General features: G+C 36.1%; 2 protein-coding genes across 3 annotated transcripts; both read left to right on the top strand.

Annotated features, from left to right (window-relative positions):
• Nucleotides 1–844: 844 nt before the first annotated feature.
• On the top strand, nt 845–2,548 carry LOC110784593 (pathogenesis-related thaumatin-like protein 3.5). Its single transcript, XM_021989042.2, has 2 exons — nt 845–1,031; nt 1,613–2,548. The coding sequence occupies exons 1-2, from the start codon at nt 977–979 to the stop codon at nt 2,305–2,307; spliced, it is 750 nt and encodes a 249-aa protein (XP_021844734.1). The 5' UTR covers nt 845–976; the 3' UTR covers nt 2,308–2,548.
• Nucleotides 2,549–5,515: 2,967 nt separating this feature from the next.
• On the top strand, nt 5,516–12,152 carry LOC110784639 (proteasome subunit alpha type-4-like). Of its 2 annotated transcripts, none has more exons than NM_001426358.1 (2): nt 5,516–5,743; nt 10,827–12,152. In NM_001426358.1, the coding sequence occupies exon 2, from the start codon at nt 10,837–10,839 to the stop codon at nt 11,587–11,589; it is 753 nt and encodes a 250-aa protein (NP_001413287.1). In that variant the 5' UTR covers nt 5,516–5,743; nt 10,827–10,836; the 3' UTR covers nt 11,590–12,152. The 2 variants fall into 2 exon arrangements, with proteins under 2 accessions (NP_001413287.1, XP_021844791.1); XM_021989099.2 differs by having other exon boundaries at nt 5,593–5,743; nt 10,831–11,861.
• The last annotated feature ends 11,588 nt before the right edge of the window (nt 12,153–23,740 follow it).

Below are 23,740 nucleotides of genomic sequence, written 5' to 3'. Positions count from 1 at the left end.
ATTTTCCCTAGCACACATTTTATGTACATAGGGATCTTTATTGTTCATATATGGACTATAATAAATTAAGCACCAAATCTCTTAGATATAGTAACCCTCATTCGAATCAAAGTACGTAACTCTATGTTTTTAAAACTGCATTGTCGTTTAAATCACATTATTTAAGCACAGTATGTATCAACGACATAAATTTGATATTTAAAAATGCCAAAATATATTAGGAACAAGTTGTTGAACTTTTTTAGGCACGATCCACAATAAATTTAGTCTGAACCAGGTTCATTTAAGAATTGATGAATATTTTATTATTTTATTCATAATCCGTAATAAATTAATCAATATCTGATATGACTCGAGTATGCCCGAAATAAACCAGTTAACCAGATGATTCATCAATCGGATTTAAACCAACCCGACCCAAAGTAATCTAACACAAACTTTGATCCAAATAGATACAATTATTAGTTTATTATCACCTTAAGTTAGATAAATGTAAGGGAATTAATTATTTGGAGCAAATTTTCCTAATTGTATTCCTTAATATTCGTGCAAGATAGATAGACATAAATAAAAGAGTGATGAATCTAACCAGAAATATAAAAATAAAAATGAAAAGGAGTAATAAAAAAAATGTCGGATGGAAAGAGAATCTGCAATAAAATCCACAAATCTCCATAAACACAAAAAAGAGAGTCACACGTAATAAATGAAGTGGAAACATAGGAAACCATTAAGAAAAATAAAAAAGGAAAGAGGAAGAAGTATGGTAATCTTTGAATGAATTCCTAAATTAAGATCGTTGGGGGGGTTAAAGCTTAACTATATAATGCATCCGCCCTTTTAGCCTTTCAACCTCCCACTCTCAAATCTTAACCCACTCTTCTTACTTTCACCCTTTAAATAACAGATTATTGTTCGTCATATCAACTACCCATAATCCTCATTACTCCTATTTTCTCTCTCTTTTTACACAACAATGGCGATCAATTGCAGCAGCTTTGCTTTCCTCTTGGTTTCTCTCCTCTTCTTAGGTATGTAATGTAACCGGCTGAATTTGCTAGTCAGTCTTCTTTTAAATTTTAATTAACTCGAGCCATCACGTAATGTTGTTTGTGACTGGGTATTTAGTTTGTTGCTTATTCGAGTAGAAACTTGTATATCTGTTTAATGAATTTATTAGTGTGGTTAGATTTGTCATTGAAAGTACAATGTGTAACGGAAATATATATTTAAGGTTTATGAATTTGAAATTTGTATTGGTTTCATGGCTTATTATACACCTGCATCAATAACACCTGCATCAATACTATTCCGTATGTGTTAAACCCGTGTAGTAATGTTTTTTAGCAACTAATCAAATTGCTTATTTTAAAAATGAAATCATGAGTGGAAGTTGTCTGGACTCTGGTGTAGTGTATAAACATGAATGAATAATGTATATGTTAGATTCCTAATTCGATTGAAAAAGTATGTAGCCTTAATGGCTTATACTTTAAAAACTACTAGAATTGAAATTTGAAAAACTATACCCACGTACTAGAATTAATTTTTTACCAAAAGTACAATGTGTCTGTTTGTAAGTTGTGACCACCGCCCATGTTTGTTAATGCAGGTGTTTCAACAAACAGGGCATCAGGAACCGTGTTCACACTCCTCAACACATGCCCCTACACCGTCTGGCCCGGCACATTGACCGGAAACGGTCCATCACTCCTCGGAGAAGGTAGCCTGACACTAACCCCCGGCTCAACAATACAAGTCAATCCCCCAGCAGGCTGGTCAGGCCGTTTCTGGGCCAGAACAGGATGCAACTTCGACACAACAGGTGCAGGAACCTGCTCAACCGGTGACTGCGGAGGACTCGAATGCGTTGGCGGAGGTGCCCCACCCGTGTCCCTAGTTGAGTTCACCCTAAACGGGGCCGGTGGTCAAGACTTCTACGACGTAAGCCTAGTAGATGGGTACAATGTAGGGATAGGAGTCAAGCCTACAGGGTCTGGAACTGGAAACTGTGAGTACGCAGGCTGTGTAGCTGACCTTAACGGATCCTGCCCACCCGAACTACAAATCACAAACGACGGAGGGGTAGTGGTGGCTTGTAAGAGTGCGTGCGCAGCTTTTAACAGTCCGGAATATTGTTGTACTGGTGATCATGGAAGCCCACAGACGTGTACGCCTACGCAATACTCGGAGATGTTTAAGAATGCGTGTCCAACGGCTTACAGTTACGCCTACGATGACGCCTCTAGCACCTGCACTTGTACCGGTTCTGATTATTTGATTACTTTCTGCCCATCAGTTGTCTGATTGTTTCGTCACGACTAATCCGTTCTTTAATTTTTTTTGTGAAGAATTCTTAATTTCGTTGTCGTAGGAATTAATGCATTGTTAGGGGGAATTCATTTAGTTTATTCTTGTTCTTTGGTTTTACAGACTAGTGTATTGGGGTAGTGGCTTTATGGTGATTTTAAGATTTAGGACTTGGAATCGTATACTTTATTTTGTTAAAATCATGCACTTATAATTAGAATCTCGTATTCTTGTTATATTTATGGTGTTCATCGTTACTTGATTTCCCTTTATCGTATGCTTTTATTAATGTGATAGTGTTTGGCGGTTCGCTATATCTTTTACGGGCTGTCTGGTAGCCGACTATAAACGGTGTAAATGAGAATGAATTTGTAAAGAAACCAATATCTATTCCCATGGTAAATGGTAGTTTACTCAAAATTATCTTTTTTTCTTTATATTTTCATTACCATTCATTATCATTTGGGAGTGGTATTAGGTGAAAATGCAAATTTACGAACAAGAACACCAAGTTTGAGACAATTGGCTAAAATAAAATAACATATGAAACGCCAGAAATAACATAAAATTAAAGTAACATAACATAACTGCCAAAATTAACTATAAATAGACTAAAAAATGAAGAAAAATTAAACAAATGCTTCATTTCCATTTCGAAGTTTTCTCTCCCGGTCCTCTCCGCTTTCTCTCCCCACTTTCTCACTCCACAACTATCACGAACCGCCATTTTTGAAGGTTTGTGAGTTTTGTATCTACTCTACATTTACATTTCTTCAATCTCTCGAAAGTAGAAACTCGAAAACCCTCGAAAGCTAAGAAGAAATTCCTGAAACAAAAAGCCTCCTGCCACCTCTTGGCAAAGTAGGCTGATGGGCAAACGCATATAATCCTCGAGCTCCCTCTCTAACCTACATTCTCGACATGATTGCACGCTTCGCCTTAGATCTGTGCTGAAGTTCTCTCACCATTTTTGAAGATCTTATGAAGTAAAAATGGAAGAAATGAAGCTTGGAGAACATCATCAAAGCAAGGAATTGAAGAATACAAGGTGAGTAACACCAATTTCTGAATAATTATGTAGCTTCTTCCTAGTTTTTGTCCATAATTTTGAATTTTTTTACTTATAAACCCTAAATTTTTGAGTTTTCTTTCTTTAAAATTGTACAATTGTACTTCTGAAAAACTTGAACACGATGACACAATTGCATCTTGAATTAAAATTCAGTTCGTAATTTCCGACAATTTATAAGCTAGTCTATTTTCATAATTTTGTATGTTATTTTTGATATAATATAAGTTACTTTATCTTGTACTTATGTTATTTATTGTATATTCGATGATAACTAGGGTTTTTGCAATCATTATTTAAAATCTTGCTATTTTGTAACACAGAAAAACTAACGAAGAGGAAGAGAATATGAATGAGTGTAATGATGATAACGGGGATGAAAACTCAAGCATGAAGAACAATGAAGACAAAGAAATGTAATTTTTCCCTATGCCTAAACCAGAGTAATAATTAATTAAAATCTTGTGTTGTTTATGTTACTGTGTATCACTTTATTTTATTTGTTTCTTTGCTAGATTAATACTTAATATGTGATATTTTATTACAATTTATGTTATTTATGTAGAAATGAATGTTTAAATGCTTGTGTTATTTCTATTACAGTTTATGTTATTTATGAAGAAATTTATGTTATTTAGATTATAACTAGTGTGTGGCTCGGGCGATGCCCCGATTGCTACATTGAATATTTAAAATTTTAGATTTTTCTTGAGCAAAATATTTGATAAGATACATGTATAACATTAAGTGAAAGCATTCATCAAGTTCGTCAACTACACAAACACACTAAGTCATTTATCATGAGAAATAATTTTTCAATTGCATCATCTTACAATTTGTATAATTTATTTTCTAGTGGAAATAAGTGATTCAAAATTAACAAACACCAAATTAGACATATGCAGTCATGCAAGGCATTTTTGTAGTTGATGCTTATGAGACTTATGACATCATGTTTATCCATGGTTGTCCTAATTCTTTAATTATTATTTTTTTCCAAAATAGTCAATCATAAAAGGTTAGTTGTTTTAAACTTCATGTTAACATCATTTATAAATTAATGTGAAGAGATAAACCACAAATGGTTGTTGGTTAAGATGGTAATGAGAGATATCCTCCACACTTGAGGTCTAGAGTTCGAACCTCATTGTACGTATTGATTTTTGGTTGTCCATGATATGACATATCATTTGTTGAGTGGATGATGTGGCGCAAAAGGAAGAGTACTACGTGCCACATAGACATTTTTCCCAACGCCTTTTAATATATTAGTATAGATATATGTTAACATGATATTCTACGATTCATGCTTAATCTGTGCTATTCCCACAAAATGCTTGTGTTATTTATATTTTAATGTATGTTATTTATGTTAATGTGTACGTTATTTTAGTAGTACTTTTGTTATTTGTTTCTTAACTAGGTTAATACTTAATCTGTGATATTCGAGTAAAATGCTTATGTTATTCCTATAACCGTTTTATGTTATTAATGTAGAACATGTGTGTTATTTAGATTATAATACATGTTAATATGTTATTTTACACTTCATGCTTAATATTTGTTATTCTAGTAAAATGTTTGTGTTATTTATGTTGCAATTTATATTATTTATATAGAAGTTTATGTTATTTATATTATAATACATGTCAACATGTTATTTTACTACTGAGTATTATAGTAAAATGTTTGTGTTATTTTTGTTACAATGGATGTTATTTATGTTGAAATGTATGTTATTTTGGTATTACAATTTAGATTTTTTTAGGTGGTAAATCACAAAAAATCCTATATTTAATATAGTTATTTTGGTATTACAATTTAGATTTTTCAATGTGTACATGAATGAGTATTACTCCGTACATTATTTAAGTATTTAGATGTTTTCAAATAGAGATGTTGTCTAATTTTTATTTAGACTAACGTTGCAAACCAGTTTTCTTCCTATTATTTGTGGTGATTAGTTGTTATTACATTTTTTTACTCCAGTTTATATATATTATCGCACGAATCACGTGCATATAAAACTAGTATAATATAGTTTTAGACTCAAAATATATAACATACTCTGTACCTAGTTATTCCGATTTATAAAATACGACCTACAATCAGGTTTATTTAGACCTAATCAAGCTTGTGCTCGAACTCGAGACCTCGAAAACCTTAGGCTCGATCGTTGGCTTGTTTTGTTTTCCTCGGTAGTTGGACTCGCAAGTCGGGACTCGCAAGTCGCAACTCGCACTTCCCATTCCGAAACATTGAAGCCAAATACAGAGTACACCACCCCAAAGTGCAAAGCGAAGCACACTTTACTCTCATCTATTTCTCTCTCCTCTTTCGATCGATCTTTCTGCATTTCTCAAGGTTAGTTTTAATCATTCATCTTTTTGTTCTTCTCGCTTAGTAATTCGTTGAATCTCCGATTCTATGTAACGATTTCTATGATTTGCTGCGTCGATTGTTTTGCTCAGTTTGTCGAATTGTTTGATCCTTCATTTCACGATTCAAGGATTTTTATAAATGGGTGACTTCAATTTCCAAGAGTAAAGTTGGTCAAGTGCTGAGTAATTATGAGTTTAAAGGTCAACATCGAGTGGCTTTTGCGGGTTGGGGTTTTGATTTTTGAGCGAAACAATACCCAAATTAGGGTTTTTAAATTGTATCTTTTAGATGACAGATTTATCAGCTTGGAACTCTGATTTTTTATTTATCTTGTTTGTTTTTGCTTGAATTTAATGGAAACTGAGAACTTATTCGTTGATTTTTAGTTCAGATATTGTTTGAGAGGTATGTAAATTAATAGTCTTCATTTCATCTGAGTACATATGTTCATGTTTTGTTGGCTACAATATTGTGTTTTGGGGTTAAATTTCTTTGGACTATCAGAAATGAAAGCAAGGGAGAATGAAAGTGGGTTAAGAGAGATAGAGAGAGATGAAGAGAAAAGTGGCAGAAACCGGGACTATGGCAAGGTAAGGGGGAAAAAATGAAGCATATAAGGCTTTGACGTGTGGGTAACGATGTCTCGAGAGATGAAAATGAAGCTAGTAGTGAAAAATGTTAGGTAGTACGGAGTATATGCCAAGACATGTATTGGCTTGTATTTAGAGATTGGATGATAGAGAAGTAGAAAGGGACATGTATGCAGTTTGGTAAAGACAAGGAAGTGTGGATTTAGAAGCCTTAGCCTAGTAAGGTGTTTAAAGAATGTCAGTGGAAAATCCCTTGTGGGTGAGGCTCGCATCAATGAGAGACAGGAAAGGTTTATAAGTGATGAACAGTGGGACATCAGTGACTTTTGAGAGGTTATCCATAAAAATGTGGATACTGTGGTCAAATGAGGCATACCAATAAGGAAAATGGCAACATTCAGTTACTAAGCCATGATACGAATGTTTGGATTATGGAAGAGGGTGATTGAGAATAGAGTAAGGAGGGAGATAATTCAGATACCAATATATTTGGTTTCATTCCTTGAGAATCGTGTTGGAGATGTTCAATAGAGTACTATAGAGATAGGAAAAGTGAGTTGTATGTACTCCCTTTGTCCCTTAATACTCGCACCATTTTGATTGAAGAAGCTTGTCAATGCACAACTTTGACCACCAATATCTTTACTACATATTATAGTAACTTAAAATAATATTAATATTTTGAAAATATATACTAAGATGAAGCCAATAATATATTATATACTAACATTTGTTTTATTATACTAGAAATAAAATAGAGTCAAAGTGAATTATGTGAATAGTGCAAAAAGTCAAACCGGGCGAATATTAAGCGACAGAAGGAGTAGTTTTTACTGATACAAAGGCCTCCAATTGAATATTAAGGGAATTGTTTTGGAGGTGTCTAGAGAGTAGAGACTAAGGGGACTTTGATTGCGTATTGTTGAGTGATTGAATACATTTATGAGGGATTTATAGTCTGAAGTGAGACTGCCTAGTGGAGACTCAAACTGGATCAATAATAATGTACCACATCCTTGATGGTCTAATTTTGAGTTCATATCTTTTTGCCACGTTTATGAATAGGCTTACCAACATTGTAAACGGAGAAGTGCCCTGGTTCATGCTATTGGCTTCTGGTAAATATTTGGTTTATGTGATGCAAGAAGGCGTCAATGACTAGACAAATCATCGTAAAAAGACTCTGTCAATGTGTTTGTGATTGAATAGAATCGAGGTGTAACTTTAAGAAAGGATGGGATACCTTTGACCAGATACTAGTATTTGAGCGGAGGATATTCCAAAAGCAGAGTGTTACGGATATTTGTGGTCAATTATTCAAGGTAATGGTGACATTGATGTAAATATATTCATCATTGCATGCTGAATTAGATCGAGAAGTGCATCAGGAGTTCTCTATGTTCAGAAGATACCTTCACTCCTTCAGAACTCAAACCAATATTCTAATGTGTGATTATTAGGGCAGCTAGCCTCTTCAGAGTGTTTGGTGGCTGGTAAAGCAAGATAAAGACCACATGTTATGGTGGCGGACAGTGGACTTAGATGGTAGAGACTAGAGAGGGGGATGCTTTTATCTATGTGCAACCATAGGAGAAGATAAGAAGTTGTGTGGGAGTTACTTCAATAGAATATAAATGCTAGATAAGAGAATGGACACTAAAATGGTTAAGGTATGCTAAGAAGAGTTTCTTGGACAGAAATTATTTTTAGAATGTAGTCATAAGAAACATTTTGGCACACTGAAACTTATGGAAGACATGGGTTTTAATAGGCGGTAGTGATCTTACTAGGTGATCCTATTGTGTGTGGGGTTGGCGGGGGGCGGAGGGTAAGAGGGTTATGAGAGAGGTAGACTCAGCTAGTCGGCGGTGGTATAAGTCTAGATTAAAATGTATGGGAACTTATATTAGATATTGAATGATAGAGACAGAGAAAGGGACATATGCAGGTTGGCGAAGATGAGGGAACATAGATTTAGAGGCCTTGACCAAGTAAGATGCTTTTAAAGATGAAGAAAGGAAATGTCCTTGTGAATGAGGCTCACATCACGAGAGATATGAAAGGTCTATAACATTGTAAGTGATGAACAATGTTGCAGTACTGGGGTCTGAGAATGTAACCGTACAAATGTTGACGAAGGGTGATTGAGAGTAGAGTGAGGAAGGAGGGAAGTATACTGGAGAATCAGGTTAGTTCCATGCCTTAAAGATAGACCTGTCAAACATCGACCCGACCCGAAAATACTGGGTCTTGAACAAGACTTTGTGACCCGCAACCCGATTTTATCCGAACCCGAGCAACCCGAAAAGTAATGGGTCAAAACCCGACCAAACCTGTTTTGACCCGACCGATTGAAAATCATTGTATTTATAGTAATGAATGAGATTATGAGGAACTTTAAGCATAGTATACACGCTATTTTTACCATTGTTGTGTGTAATATGATTTAAATTTGAATTATATGTATGATTGAATTTGACTAAATATAAACTTGTGTAGGAAAATTTGTTAATTTGTGCCCGTATTTTGTATATTTATTACCTAAATTAATAAAAATATAATCCGCGTTTTAAAATTTCACCTGTTGGGTCGTCCCGAACCCGAAAGTGACTGGCCCGATTAAACCCGAAACCGCAAATAATTTTTTTTACAACCCGACTCGACCGACCCGTTTGACAGGTCTACTTAAAGACTACAGCGGAAGATATATGCCTCTTGAGATGTTCAATGAAGTACTTTAGAGACAGGAAAATGAGTTGCATACAAAATAGAGGCTTAAATGCCTATGAACTTTTGATGTAGGTCTGTACTGTCTGTACACAAAGGGGACTCCGATTGCACATGTTTTGTAATTTATACACTTTTGGGAAAGTTAAAGACTAACTTGAGAGTACCCGGAGGAGACACAAAGTGGTTGAAAAATTATGTAAGCCACCATTAGGGTTCTACTTTGAGGCATTTCTTTATACAGTTTAAATGAGCTTTACTAAAACAATGCATGGGGAAGAAGTATCTTGGTTCATGCTGCTTGTAACATAGTTCTGGACCTTTTAGTGATGCAACGTGTCAATGGCAAGATAGAACACTGGAGGGAAACTTCAGAGTCAACAGGTTTCTGATTGAGTAGATTTAACTATTTAAGGTATAAGTTTAGGAAGGGTGGGGTACCTTGAATCTGTTACTTGAACTTAGATTGGTTTTATTCCAAAAAGAGTGTTTCACATATTTGGAGTCGATCATTTAAGAAATGGTGACATCGATGAAAATGTTAATTTCGAAATACTTAGTGTTGGTGTTGGTGGCGCATCATTAGAAATTGCAAGAGCTTCTGGGAAAGTTTCTGTTTAGAAAAAAGAAAATCCGGGGCTAGTTTTGCAAAAGCACTCAAGGGTAACTTTAGCTTATTTATTTGAGGTTAAATCTGGGTAGACTGAGCTTCTATCAGGTTCGGTTTGTTGACTCCCAAAAGTTCAATGAGAAGAGATTGTTGGAACTTGGAAAGTAGATATGATGAATGGATTTGTGTGGTACTGTGATTAATGTTATTTCCTTTTTCTAAAGTTTACTTATATTAGCGAGAGCAGTTACTCCTGTTTATTTCTTAATCTAAATTACATGGATTGATCTCATTGTTATTATTATCATGGTTTGGTTACCAATATTGTTATCTGGTTGTGTCACTTGCATGTATTAGGATGATTAGTTTAGCCTTTTAGTCAATAGCATGGGTATTTAAAAAATGTAGTCACTGACCACGATTTTGGATGGAGAACTATTTCGTCTGCATAGACTTTCTCTTTATTTTGAATCAATTTTAGGAAATTGGATCTGAATTCTGCTCTGATATTCAGGTTCACGGTCTCTTGTGTTTGCATTTATCTAATACCATGCAAACATATGTGCCATATGAACTACTCCGTATTTTATTGCTTGTTTCCACTATAGTTGTGTATCACTTGCCTGTTTTCTACAATGCTTGAAGTTGGGATTTTATTTTACCCTTTATTTTTTGAATTGACTGAAAATACCCGAAAAATATATTTGGATTTCCTTGTATTGATATGAAATGTGATATGTGCATGTGCATCATAGTACCGTAGCACAAATACCCCCCCCCCCCCCCCCCCCCCCCCCCCCCCAAAATGAAGAAAAAGGAATTTCTGTATTGTGCATGTTTAGAATCTCAATTGCAAGTTTGTCGTTGCTCTACACATTATTATAAAGCTTTATATATCACCTTGTAGGTACCTTGTAACTTTGTTTCTATTTGATGGATGCTGGTACTTAGTTTTGGTTGTTGTTCTTGAACTTACACATGTCGTTGCTCATGTGAAACTTATCTAAATGTTTTTCGTGAGTTGGTTGATGGCTGATGGTCATATATATACGAAGTACATATTTGTCACAGTAATTAAGAGGAATTATTACTTGAAATATCTGTGATGATAAACTGGTGGTATCTTTCTCTTCTTAAGGTAGTGAATCATGTCTCGGAGGTATGATAGCCGTACAACAATCTTCTCCCCTGAAGGTCGACTTTACCAGGTGGAGTATGCAATGGAGGCGATTGGGAATGCTGGGAGTGCCATAGGGATTTTGGCAAAAGATGGTGTTGTTTTGATTGGTGAGAAAAAGGTGACTTCTAAGCTTCTTCAGACCTCCACCTCAACCGAAAAGATGTACAAGATCGACGATCATGTAGCTTGTGCTGTGGCTGGTATAATGTCTGATGCAAACATTCTTATCAATACAGCTCGTGTCCAAGCTCAGCGTTACACATTTTCTTACCAAGAACCGATGCCTGTTGAGCAGCTTGTTCAGTCTCTTTGTGATACCAAGCAGGGTTACACTCAGTTTGGTGGGCTACGACCATTTGGTGTTTCATTTCTGTTTGCTGGGTGGGATAAGAACTATGGGTTCCAACTTTACATGAGTGACCCAAGTGGGAATTATGGTGGCTGGAAAGCTACTGCTATCGGAGCAAACAACCAAGCTGCACAGTCAATGCTTAAGCAGGACTACAAGGATGATGTTACTCGGGAAGATGCTGTTAAGCTTGCTTTGAAGGTTCTCAGCAAGACAATGGACAGCACAAGTCTTACTTCTGAGAAGCTAGAATTGGCTGAGGTTTACCTTCTGCCTTCTGGAAAAGTCAAGTACCAGGTACACTCTCCAGAATCCTTGAACAGGTTGTTGACCGAGTCTGGGCTGACTCAACCTGCTGCTGAAACCTCTTGAGCTCTGGCAATACTTAGTGTTACCCATGTCCCTAGATCCCATTTCTTGCTGGTATTCTGTAATGTACTCTATTAGATATGACTTGCGTCTTGCATCTTGCATCTTGCTTAAATCGTTTCCTTGACTTTTGGAACTGTGGAAAGAAAAAAGGCGCACTTCCTACCAGTGGTTTTTTTTATTTATTGCTATATGCTGTTCATGCTGTGGTTAGTCATGGATTATTGGTATAAATGATGATAGGCTGAACTAGGAAACGAGGGCTTTCAATTGCATCTTTTTAAATGTTTCAGTTTTCTCTTCTTCTCCTTGGTTCTCTACTCTTATTGATTCAAAGTCTCGTTGACTTGTGCTCAGTGTTTGTTATTGTTAGAAGCAGATGATTTTTGTAATGGTCTGGTATACTTTTGTCTGCCTGGATCTTGGACCGACTTGTGTTCAGCGTATGATCCCCTGCTTGTAACTTTGATAGAAATGCTGCTCCTACGGGATCATGACTTTGGGAAATTTTCCCTGCTGATTGATAGATAATTGAAATAAACTGTTATTCATCATTGATTTCTCAGACATACATTGACCTTTACTTTCTAATTCTACATTAAGATTCTGGACCTACCCTTTATGGATTGGCCGTACAGCCTTGTTGCTGACGGTTTAGCAGAGCAGTATGAACAAGAGAATACCAAGGGTTGATGATGGGTGGACCACTGCACCCTGAACCATGAGGGGAGAGATCATGAATTTGCAACACATGGTTTTAACAAAAACCTTTAAACTACAGTAGTAAGTTTTATTCAACACCAATTATAAAGAACAAAAAAAGTACTCCCGTTTGCTTATTTCAAGTACGAAGTACGTACTACGCAGTAATTTATTGGGAAATGGGTGAAAGAAGCATAAGTTGCCGAGTAAGGCCTGTAGTTTGTTCTTCAGTAGACAGGACCACATTCATATCGCAGGCGAAAGTCCTCTAAGGTGTGGCGTCCTGCACTTGTCCAATGGTTTTTGGCCCCGGGAAAGATGCATCTCTTGTGTGTTTCGGTGTTTCTGTTTCCCGACTTGGTTAGCCGAAGCTGGCTTCCATAAGACCGAGCATTGACCCTGGTTGCTTTTCATTCAGAATCTGACAACAAGTACTCTATGGGATGCCTTGCCGTGACCAAATAAACAATGCCAATAAAAGATAAGCAAATAACGTCCCAGTCGGCATTAGGGTAAGATATGGTACAGTCCGCCTGATACTATCAGGTTGGGTACATCAGACCCGAATGTAAGGACTATGAACTCACTTAAGCATCAGAGGGGAATTCCTTGATCATCCTCGAGGCTAGTTAACTCTTTTAATATGCAGGACACAGCTAATATATCATCACAAGATCGGACCGGACCGGACCCAACACTATTCCGCATCCATAATTGGAACAAGTACAATAATAAGTTTATTCTTCGTCCCTGGACCCTGGTGCCGAGAAAAGGTGCTCGGAGATTGAGATAATGTAGCTTACTAGCTTGAACTACCTATTTAATGAGCTAGGGTGAAACCTTGAATTGAAATAACAATAGAAGAATGTGATTCCGTACTATTTTTCGTTGATTTTGTTAAACCAATTACAACACTTGTCTGGTTTGGACGAATGTTATATGAACCTGATATTCTATTTCGAAGACAAAACAATTACTGCTGACTTTTATGTAAGGTCAAATGTCATTTATAAACATTTAATAAAACTGGTAAATAAGCAAACAAATAATGTCGTCAAATAAGTTGTAGTTGTGGGTTGAGCCGTCATAATGTAGGTGGCATGTAGCTATGGACTTGAAAACATAGCAACACCACAAACTCGGGCGGCCGGACGGGGATTGAAAGAAATGGGTGAACACTGAACACTGAATAGAATAGACAATTAGACATGCCTTGACTAATAATGACTACCAATTTTGTTTTAGCTTAGTCCTTTTCACCCAATTTGCTAATTACTATCCTTCCCCACATCTATTTCGCTGGGCTTCCCCTGATTTTTAGGGATATCGATATTACCTCCTTAATTGATCCTTCTTGTCCCGTGATAATCGCCGATTGGCCCAACAACTCATTAATTAAGTGCTTCGTATATGCTTAATTTTTATTCATTCAAATACCCTTCATAATCGATGGACAATGTTCATACAGTACAATTCTATTGCTCAATCGTCCCGGAATACTTGACCTGTTTTTCTTATCGGGTCATCCCTTAATACTTGACCTGTTTCTAAAAATGGATATATTCTAACACTATTATATTATTTCTCACTCCACCCCTATTAACCCACCTACCCCTACTCCATACAAAAAATAATTAAAAATTCAACCCCTACTCTCCCCCAACCCCACCTCTTAACCCACCTCTCACTAACTACATTAAAATAATACCCCACTATCAACTACTACCTATTAAATTAAATAAGTCAATCCAAGTCTCTTAAACTCTGTGCCGGTCAAACCGGGTCGAGTATTTCGGGACGGAGGGAGTATATGATAAACCCTCTTTATTACGCTAAAAGTTGATTTATTAATAAAAAGTCATACGTCATTTACCAACAAAATCTAACTTTAACAAATACATAGCAAATTGAATCAAGTGATTGTTTTTTCTCATAATTACAATTGTCGAGGAGATTATACAATGTGGCACATCTCTTACACATATCGCTGGAATACACAGCCTTACCAAAGAGACAACCCAACGATTATTAATGTATACATGTCCTAAAATGGCTAAGCCAATCCCTTTAACTTGAGTATCCCGATCCAATTCATGAGACATGAGGCCCTACTTTCATTTTTGTTTATCCGGCAACCATACCGAAAATATAGCGAATACCCAACTTGATTGACAATTTGGCACAGTGTTTTACACTCGAAGATGGGCTGTTTTCTGTTGATTTCTTATGTTTCCAATTCCCGCAATTTGACCCGTAGTCGGCAAGTATATACGGATCAAACTGTATTACACACTAGGTAGCACGGATACGGATACAGGAACGGATACGGGAACGGATACGGGGACAGAAAACGGCAAAATCAAATTTTTTTAAAACGGGTACGGCTTGGATTCGGCAAAAAAAAAAAAAAAAAAAAAATTACCTTAAATTATATAATACGAAGTACTATGTTAAAATTATATCTCCATATATTACCTTAACGTCCTTAAGTATATTTAAAAGGAGTAATAAACAGGAGTAGAATAACACCAAAAAAAATAATAAACAGGAGTAGAAAAAAAAAGTTGACTTTGTAAAAAAATATGTGGCCACGTGGGTACCAGTACCACTTCCCACCTTTTCTTTTTTTATTTACTCCATATTTTAACTGGTAATAGTACTCTGGTAGACAACACGTGGGTACCCACTTCCTACCTTTTTCATTTTATGATAATTACTGTTATTTAAACAAAAGATAAAAGAAATGCAATCTCCCACTCACCGATTCACCATCAAGAAACTCACCGGAAGAACAAAGACATAGCCATGGCATATTATCTAGCTAGTCAATTATCAGTGAAAACGCAAATTAAAGAGTGCAATCAACTCGTTTTTTCTTCAACAACAAAAGCCCCAATATAGTTGTTCTTCTCCCGCCTTCCCCTACCGTCGATTTCTAGATCTAGGGCTTTGAATTCTTCAAAATCCAGTGTCTCCGTTTCTGGGTAAGTTGAATTTTATCTGGGTAAGGCTTAGATCTGAGAAAAAGAGAGGAAGGAGAGGGAAGGGTACGTCTTAAAGCTTAAAATCCGTCCCCAAAACGTCCCCATTAACCTCCCTAGCCGTCCCCTACTGAACCCAACGTCCCCACCATTCAAGAGTCGTCAAGGGGACGTATTTCCGACGTACCCGTCCCGTACCCGTCCCGTACCCGTCCCCGGTACGGGAACGGCACTCTGAAGAAGTACCCGTGCTTCATAGATTACACATACGATATACAATACAGTCATATTACACATACCATATACAATAAGGTTATATTTAATTTAGTTCATCTTATTTCACGACCTTATTATTATATTTAATGGGACAAAATTAAAAATAAAAATTTAATTTAATTGAAATCATACCAGATTTTGTTAGATTATGCTTTACTGCTATCCTAGTGCTGCTGCTTGTAATGCATATAATGCAACGTAGTATTGCTGCTAATATTGTAAAGCACAGCTGCTCCTTATGCCTAACTAACTGTTGCTGACTAAGCATCATGTCAGCATAACAGCTTTACTAATAGTTAGTTAGAGATTGTAACAAACTATAATACATTCTAGAATGTCAGTGTACTATAAATAATGTATTGCTGTAATCTTATTTGATCAATCTAATAATACAAAATTCTAAATACAAGTTTTCCCCAAATCCTAACATGGTATCAGAGCAGGCTTGATACCTGCATTCATTTTCCTGAAAAATTCCGCACAAAATTGCTTCTGAAATTCGATCAAAATACAAAAGTTTTGATAATTCTTCTGATCAGCTGTTCTGATAATTGTTCTTTGCTTCTGATTTTCAGTTTGTTTTCTGTTTTCTGATTGATTCGAATCTTGAAGTTGTTGATTCAAAATTCTGGAAAAATGCCTGATAACAATGAATTTGGTGAAGATTTGAGGAACACAGTTCTTCCTCCAAATCAAAATCCAGCAAGCATATACTACATTCATCCATCAGATGCCAATTCTGTTCAGTTAGTTTCCTTCAAATTTAATGGAGAAGGCTTTACTGGTTGGAAAAGATCAATGATGCTTGCATTATCAGCAAAAAATAAGGTTGGATTTGTTGATGGAAGTATCATCAAACCAGATTTTGGAACACTGGAATGCAAGGCTTGGGAGAGATGTAATGATCTGGTATGTTCTATGATTCTAGGAAATCTGAGTGAAACTCTAGCTAAGAGTGTGATGTTTCTGAAATCTGCAAGGGATGTATGGCTGGATCTTGAAGATAGGTTTGGTTTCACATCAATGACACAAGTTTATTCACTAGAGCAGAAATTAGCTGAGTTGAATCAAGGAGATAAATCAGTGTTTGAGTTCTTCACTGAGATTAAGTCGATTTGGGATGCAATTGAGGAAGCACATCCAATGCCTTATTGCACTTGCAATAATTGCACCTGTAATGTCACTAAGAAGTTCTTTCAAAGGCAACAAGAGAAACAGGTGATGCAATTTATGATGAAGCTGACAGAACAGTTTGCAACAATCAGGGGAAATGTGCTAATGACACCTACTCTACCAAAGGTTTCAGAGGCATACAGGTTGTTTGCTCAAGAAGAGAGGCATCAAGAAGTTTCAAAGAGTGCTTGCCCTACAGAATCTGTAGCTTTTGCAGCAGAGAAAAGAAGATTTGGAGGTGATCATTGGGATAACAGGAACTATAAAACTCAAGCAATTGGCAACAACAAGCAAGGAAAACCAAGTTCTAGCTATTTTTGCACACATTGTCAGATTCCTGGCCACAACATTGATAGATGTTTCAAAATTCATGGATATCCACATGGATTCAAGAATTCTAGAGACAATAAGTCAGCTGCACTGTCATTTGGTACTAATGTTGATACAACACTTTCTAAGAATGAGTCCAACACTGCAATCACTGTGGAACAATATCATCAGCTGATGGAATTGTTAGGCAAACAGCAACAAGTTCCAGTTTCACAAGCAACTACTCAGGATCACAATTCAGCAATGATGGCAGGTAACATTTGTTTGTTATCTCATTCTAAGTCCAAGTGGTTGTTAGATAGTGGTGCATCAGACCATTTTTGCTGTGATCTTTCACAATTTTCTGCTTATAAAACAATAGAAGACAACAACACCTTCATCACTATACCTAATGGGAGCAGAGTTCCAGTAACACACACTGGATCAATTGTTCTAAATGATGAAATTACTCTGCAAAATGTGCTGCATGTTCCAGAATTTAAATACAATCTGACTTTTGTACACAAGTTGTGCAAGGACCGAAACTGTGAAATCACTAGTAGAAAAAACCCTTATTGCAGCGGGCTTTTAGACCCCTGTTGCAGCGTACATCGTATGCTGCAACTGGGGGGCCTGCAACAAGTATGAACTTGTTGCAGCGTACAATGTTCGCTGCAAAAAGTGGTTTTTTGCAGCGTACATATGTATGTACGCTGCAACAAGTGCCAAAAAATTGGCAAAAATTTGGGCTTGTTACAGCGTACATATATATGAACGCTGCAAAAGACTCAACTTTTTGCAGCGTACATTTATTTGTACGCTGCAACAAGTCTGGAATTTTGCGAAATTTTTTTCCCTTGTTGCAGCGTACAATATATATGTACGCTGCAAAAAAGCAATTTTGGTGGGAAAATTCTAATCTTGTTCAGGGATACCTAGAGTGCCTTGCACCAAATATAGAAACCTGTCAAAACAATAATAGAATAACGCAACCTGTATAACAAATATAAAAACAACAACTGGAGTTTTGTATATATCCCAAAACCAAAAGTGCACATACCGATACATTTAAATATATTTACGTTCCAATTTCAACGTACGCATACATTTTAACATAAAAGATTGTTCTATAACATCTAAACCAACTCGATCAAGCGCCCTCAGGTCAATAATAAATACTTGGTGGTAAAAAACTTCGCCCATTGCTCACGAACTACATCAATTTCCTCACTAGCATAAGGCGCAGTCCTCAGAGTATAGACCTTACAAAAACAAAAATTTGAAGGGAACATTAGATTAAATGTCATTTTAGTTTAAATATGACCTATAACGACCCAATGAGCCTTAAATGTGCATAAATATATTAGAATGAGTATTGAAAACTTTGAAACTAAGCATATTAATCATGTAATAAGTTTGAAATAAGTCATTAGGTTTTTTAGTTCAAAGTTGGGAACGAAAATGTCATTTTAGTCTAAATATGATCTATAACGACCCAATGAGCCTTAAATGTGCATAAATAGATTGGAAGGAGTCTTGGAAACTTAAAACTAAGCAAATTAATCATGTAAAGGGTTTAAAATGAGTCTTTAGGTTCTTTAGTTCAAGGTTAGGAGCGAAAATGTCTCATTTTAGCCTAAATATGACCTATAACGACCAAACAAGTCTCAAATGTGCATAAATAGATTGAATTGAGTCTTGGAAACTTAAAACTAATCATATGAATCATGTAATAAGTTTGAAATCAGTTCTTAAGTTCCTTAGTTCAAAGTTGTGAGCGAAAATGTCATTTTAACCTAAATATGAACTATAACGGCCAAACAAGTCTCAAATGTGCATAAATAGATTGGATTGAGTCTTGAAAATTTCAAAATAATCATATGAATCATGTAGTAAGTTTGAAATGAGTTTTTAGGTTCGTTAGTTTAAAGTTGGGAGCGAAAATGTCATTTTCGCCTAAATATGACCTATAATGGCCAAACAAGTTTCAAATGTGCATAAATATATTGGAAATAGTCTTGGAAACTTAAAAATAAGCATATTAATCATGTAAAGTGTTTAAAATGAGTCTTTAGGTTCTTTATTTCAAAGTTAGGAGCGAAAATGTCTCATTTAGCCTAAATATGACCTATAACGACCAAACAAGTCTCAAATATGCATAAATAAATCGGATTGAGTGTTGGAAAGTTAAAACTAATCATATGAATCATGTAGTAAGTTTGAAATGAGTTCTTAGGTTCGTTAGTTCAAAGTTGGGAGCGAAAATGCCTCATTTTAACTGTATTCCCCTACAAGAAAATTCGATTGGTTTAACGAAATGCCACACAGATTACTACGTTGTATTAATATACTACGGAGTTTTAGATATTCATAAGAATAGAATGTTGAAGTACCTTATGTCCGAACAGATCCCGTATGTTTTCTATTCCATACAAGATCATCGTAGGCCTGCAAAAATAGAAGTTAAATAAGGAAACCGTCCTCTTTTGACAGTGGTCATGTATAATTAATTTATTCCATTTTTTGGGTTCGAAAAGAACCATACTTCTACCTTTTTATGTTGTTTCTAGTTATCTGTGGTCGTTTCTTTTGCAAGTTTGATGTAAGAATTCTATGAACTATAAAGTTTGCAACAATATATTGAAATCAGTAATGTAATTTTTATCCAAAGTCTCTGTCATATATACTTAGAATAATTTATACTTGGTATAGTTTTGTAATATGACCATTCCAGTGTCTATATACTCCGTAACAAACTTGAAGAAACAAGACAAACCTACCTAAACGTGAAAAAAAATCATGCAGTATGCCGATGAAGTCATTTATATGCAACAAGAAAATTGCAGCCAAAGTTTGCCTCACAGGTGCCCAATTATTTAGAAATAGGAGTAAGAAATAAGCTCATCATAACCCATGTCAAAGCAGTCAATGCTAGGTGCCCACTCCACTAGTTAATAAGAAGTACTATATAACTCCGTTTACCTTCTATCTGATGGAATTCTGCCAGATGTGTCCTATCGACGGCTTCATTTCTGAACACACGATCTATTGAGAAGTATTTCTTGGGAGCAAATGGTTCCTACAAGGATCAGAAAAGACATAATCATAAGAAAGATATATCAATCAAACTGAAAACTAAAATTAAAAGCAGTGAAGGAAAAATGAGTAAGCATACAATAGACACCAAATCATAACCTGAAGGAGAAGTAATGAAAAAGAGCTTGTCATATCCATGTATGTTAGGAACTAAATATGATTTCATGTCTTAACCCTTACCGGTAATTTTGTGATGCGTTAGGAAGCTAGACCATAGTTGATGCAAATTAGAGTTGGTGGAAATCACAATTTAACTTGGTTTAATTAGTTGAGAAAAGTTTTGTTTACTTTACAATTAGCCGTTTCTTATTTGGCCCCTTAGGGCTTTGCTTTCCACGTTTAATATGTTTAGAATTCATAATTAAGATTTCTAAGGTTCATTTTTAGGGTATCTAAACATAGCAACAATCGCGTTATTTGGGTGTGCGTCTTTTAGATAATTTTCAGAGCTTTCATGTTCAAATATTGGTTAAACCCTCATAACCTGATTCGTTCTGCAGAATCTGCTCCATTCTTTTGCTGCTTAGGCAACGACAGGCTGCGGCGCTCTTTGCCTCTAGGTTTTGAGGAGGCATTGCCATACCACACCGTCTCTGCTACAGCTATGATCATACCCACGACCATGTGTATATTCAGACCCTCTTTTCCAAAGAAGATAAAACCGAGAATCAAAACAAGGATCGTCTTCATATGGCCAAGTACTTGAAAGGATACTTTATACTTTGGCTTCATTTAATTCTTTTAATGCAGGTGTTCGATCAGTCAGTGGAGAAATGGTGGGGGAAGGCTCGACATACGCCCTAAAATCCATTAGTAGACCTGTTAAAAATTAATCCAACCTGAAAATATTGAATCTTGAACAAGATTTTGAGACCTTGAACAAGATCTTGAATAACTGATGGCGAGTAAGGAAAATCTCAAGTTATTTGGGTCAGAGGTTTTCTTTGACATCTATTGGTTCTTTTTCCTCTATGGGTTCGTAAAATTCTTAGGAAATCTCACGGTATATACACACCAAAAAGATATAGTAGAAAATGACCTAAAGGAGAAGAAAAAAAATACACCAACCAATTAAAACATAGGGAATATACATTCCGCCAGAAATAACAATCTACAAATACTAGCACAACTGACTTACAGAAAAATTCTTCTAATTCAGTCAGAAGATACTAATAACTAAGTAATCATCATTTTCTCAAACACTAATCTCACAGTAACCTCACCAGCATTGATACTTTTAAAGCATTATCTCCAAAGAAGAAGCTAAATGAATGTTACCATGAGAGAAATGTAAATGGAAACATGAGAGTTGTAAGGTACTGAAGGAAATAATGCCCTTGGTCCAAGTATGCATTCTATGTTAAGTCTAATAAATGCGGTTCAGTATTAATTAACAAGTTAATAATTCAGTGAGATCAAGTGAGCTGAATGCCTAGCTAGAGGCCGCTTCAGTTCAAGTGAAATTAATGATATTAATCCACAGCTTACTCTTGACTGAACCCGTAGGGTCACACAAATAGTACGTAAACGGATCAAGTATTTAATGGCATTAAATACTCCATCTATGAATATTCGGAACCGACGGATCTTGGTTTCAGTGGGAGCTAAGATCGTCACAGGCAAGAAATGAATACTCCGGAAACGATGATATTGCCGGAAACGGAAATATGGATCGTATCGGAAATATGAATATTATCCAAGTCGTAGATGTTGCCGGAAACGGAAACATGGTACGTATCGGAAAATATTATTGGAAATGGAAATATTACCAGAATCGGAAATATTGCCGGAAACGGAAATATTGTCAGAATCGGAAATATTACCGGAATCGGAAAATAATTCCGGAAACGGAAATATTAAATATTTGTTCGAAACGGAAATTAATTCCGGAATCGGAAATATTAAATATTGTTCGTATCGGAAATAAATTCTGGAACTGGAAATTTAATCGGAAGCGTATCGTACGAATTAGCATCGGACGAGGCCTGCCGGACGAAGGCCCAGCACGAAGCCGGGCCATCGCCCAGCAAGCACGCGCGCGCCACAAGCCCAGCCAAGGCAGCGCCCAGGCCTACCACAAGGCAGGCCCAGCGCGCGCCAAGGCCACCGTTGCGTGGGCCGCGCTGCGTGGGCTGCTGCTCGCACGCGCATGGGCAGCCCTTGTGGCTGCCGTGTGTGTGTGAGTTTGTGCTCATGCGTGATTCCTAAATCTACAAGAGTCAGTGTATGATTAAATTTCTATTCCTAATTGGATAAATTAATTAAATAGAATTCATGTAGGATTCTAATTTCAATTAATTCGTATCCTACTAGGATTACGATTCCTTTTCCATAACTCTATAAATAAAGGCCTAGGGGTCATAATTTATACACAAGTTTCAAAGTATTCAAAAGTGAGTTTTTTGAGAGAAAATTAAAACACACATCTTGCTCATAAAGTGCCGAAATTTTCTAGTACCTTAAGGGCGATTCTAGTTGGTCAATCTTAAGGCGGATCCGGACGTGCTGTGGACTATCTACGGAGGGACGACACTTGGAGTCCTAAAGACTTGTTCTTGTTCGGTTCGGGCGCAGCTAGGGAGGGCACGCAACAAAGAGTATGCATCTATATTATGCTATATGATTATGTGTAAATAATATGTTGTCCTGGGTTAATGGTTGTTTCCGCATGATCTATGTAATGTCATATGTATCATAACCTAACAGTGGTATCACGAGCCCCTTATTATTTTCATAATCTAAATTGCATGAACATGGTTAAATATTACAAATTTGCAAGAATTAAAAGGGGTGATTAATTTTCGTAATTGTTAATTAATTGCAAATTGCGTTTATTTAATTATACGTACGCAGTTTTTCGGCAGTTTCTTCGTTACCCATCCGAATTGAGTGATTTTTGTGTCAATTCCGCATGTAAAAGGCATTCTAAAATTTTGACAAAAATAGTATTTTTCTGCCGAACCCAGAATTCTCAAATTCGAAGCCTAACTATGACTTTTCGAAGGTTTTAGTTTTTCGAATGCAAAATTTCGTAAATTTAAGATGTTAAATTAAATATTTGCGATTCTTGTTGATAAATCTTGAATTTTTGATTGACCTACTGCATATGTTTAACAAGTTTGAATGCCTAGTCTTGTTAATTATGCAATCTAATTTGTAATTATGATTAATTTGTTGAAAATTAGAATAATTTAGAATTAATTTGATTTTCATAATTAATTGTAATTTAATTAGAAACCTATGATTAAAAACCACCATAAAAATTGTAAATTTACGATAAATTTTAAATTTTTATGACCTAGACTTGAATCCATAACAATCGGAAATCAATTGGATAATAAATTTTCGATTTTTCGCCCTAAAATTATGAAATTAATAATATTTATTAATTTGTCATTAATTTTAAATATAAATTTTAAATTTTTATGCGATTCGTTCATATAACTTGCACGCACGAAGCAATGGACGCTTCGTGTTACCCTTAAGGGGTGTTGTATAATGCGGGCATGCGACGACGAGCAAGGGAGCTCGTCGCCCGTGCGGCACGAATGCAATGAGCAAGGGCGTAGTGCACGAGCACAAGGCAGCAGCCCTGCCTTGTGTCGTGTGCCACGAGC

The sequence above is a fragment of the Spinacia oleracea genome, chromosome 5 (assembly GCF_020520425.1).
Source record: "Spinacia oleracea cultivar Varoflay chromosome 5, BTI_SOV_V1, whole genome shotgun sequence".
Classification (NCBI taxonomy): Eukaryota; Viridiplantae; Streptophyta; class Magnoliopsida; order Caryophyllales; family Amaranthaceae; genus Spinacia; species Spinacia oleracea.
This window is presented reverse-complemented; position numbering and strand designations above follow the sequence as displayed.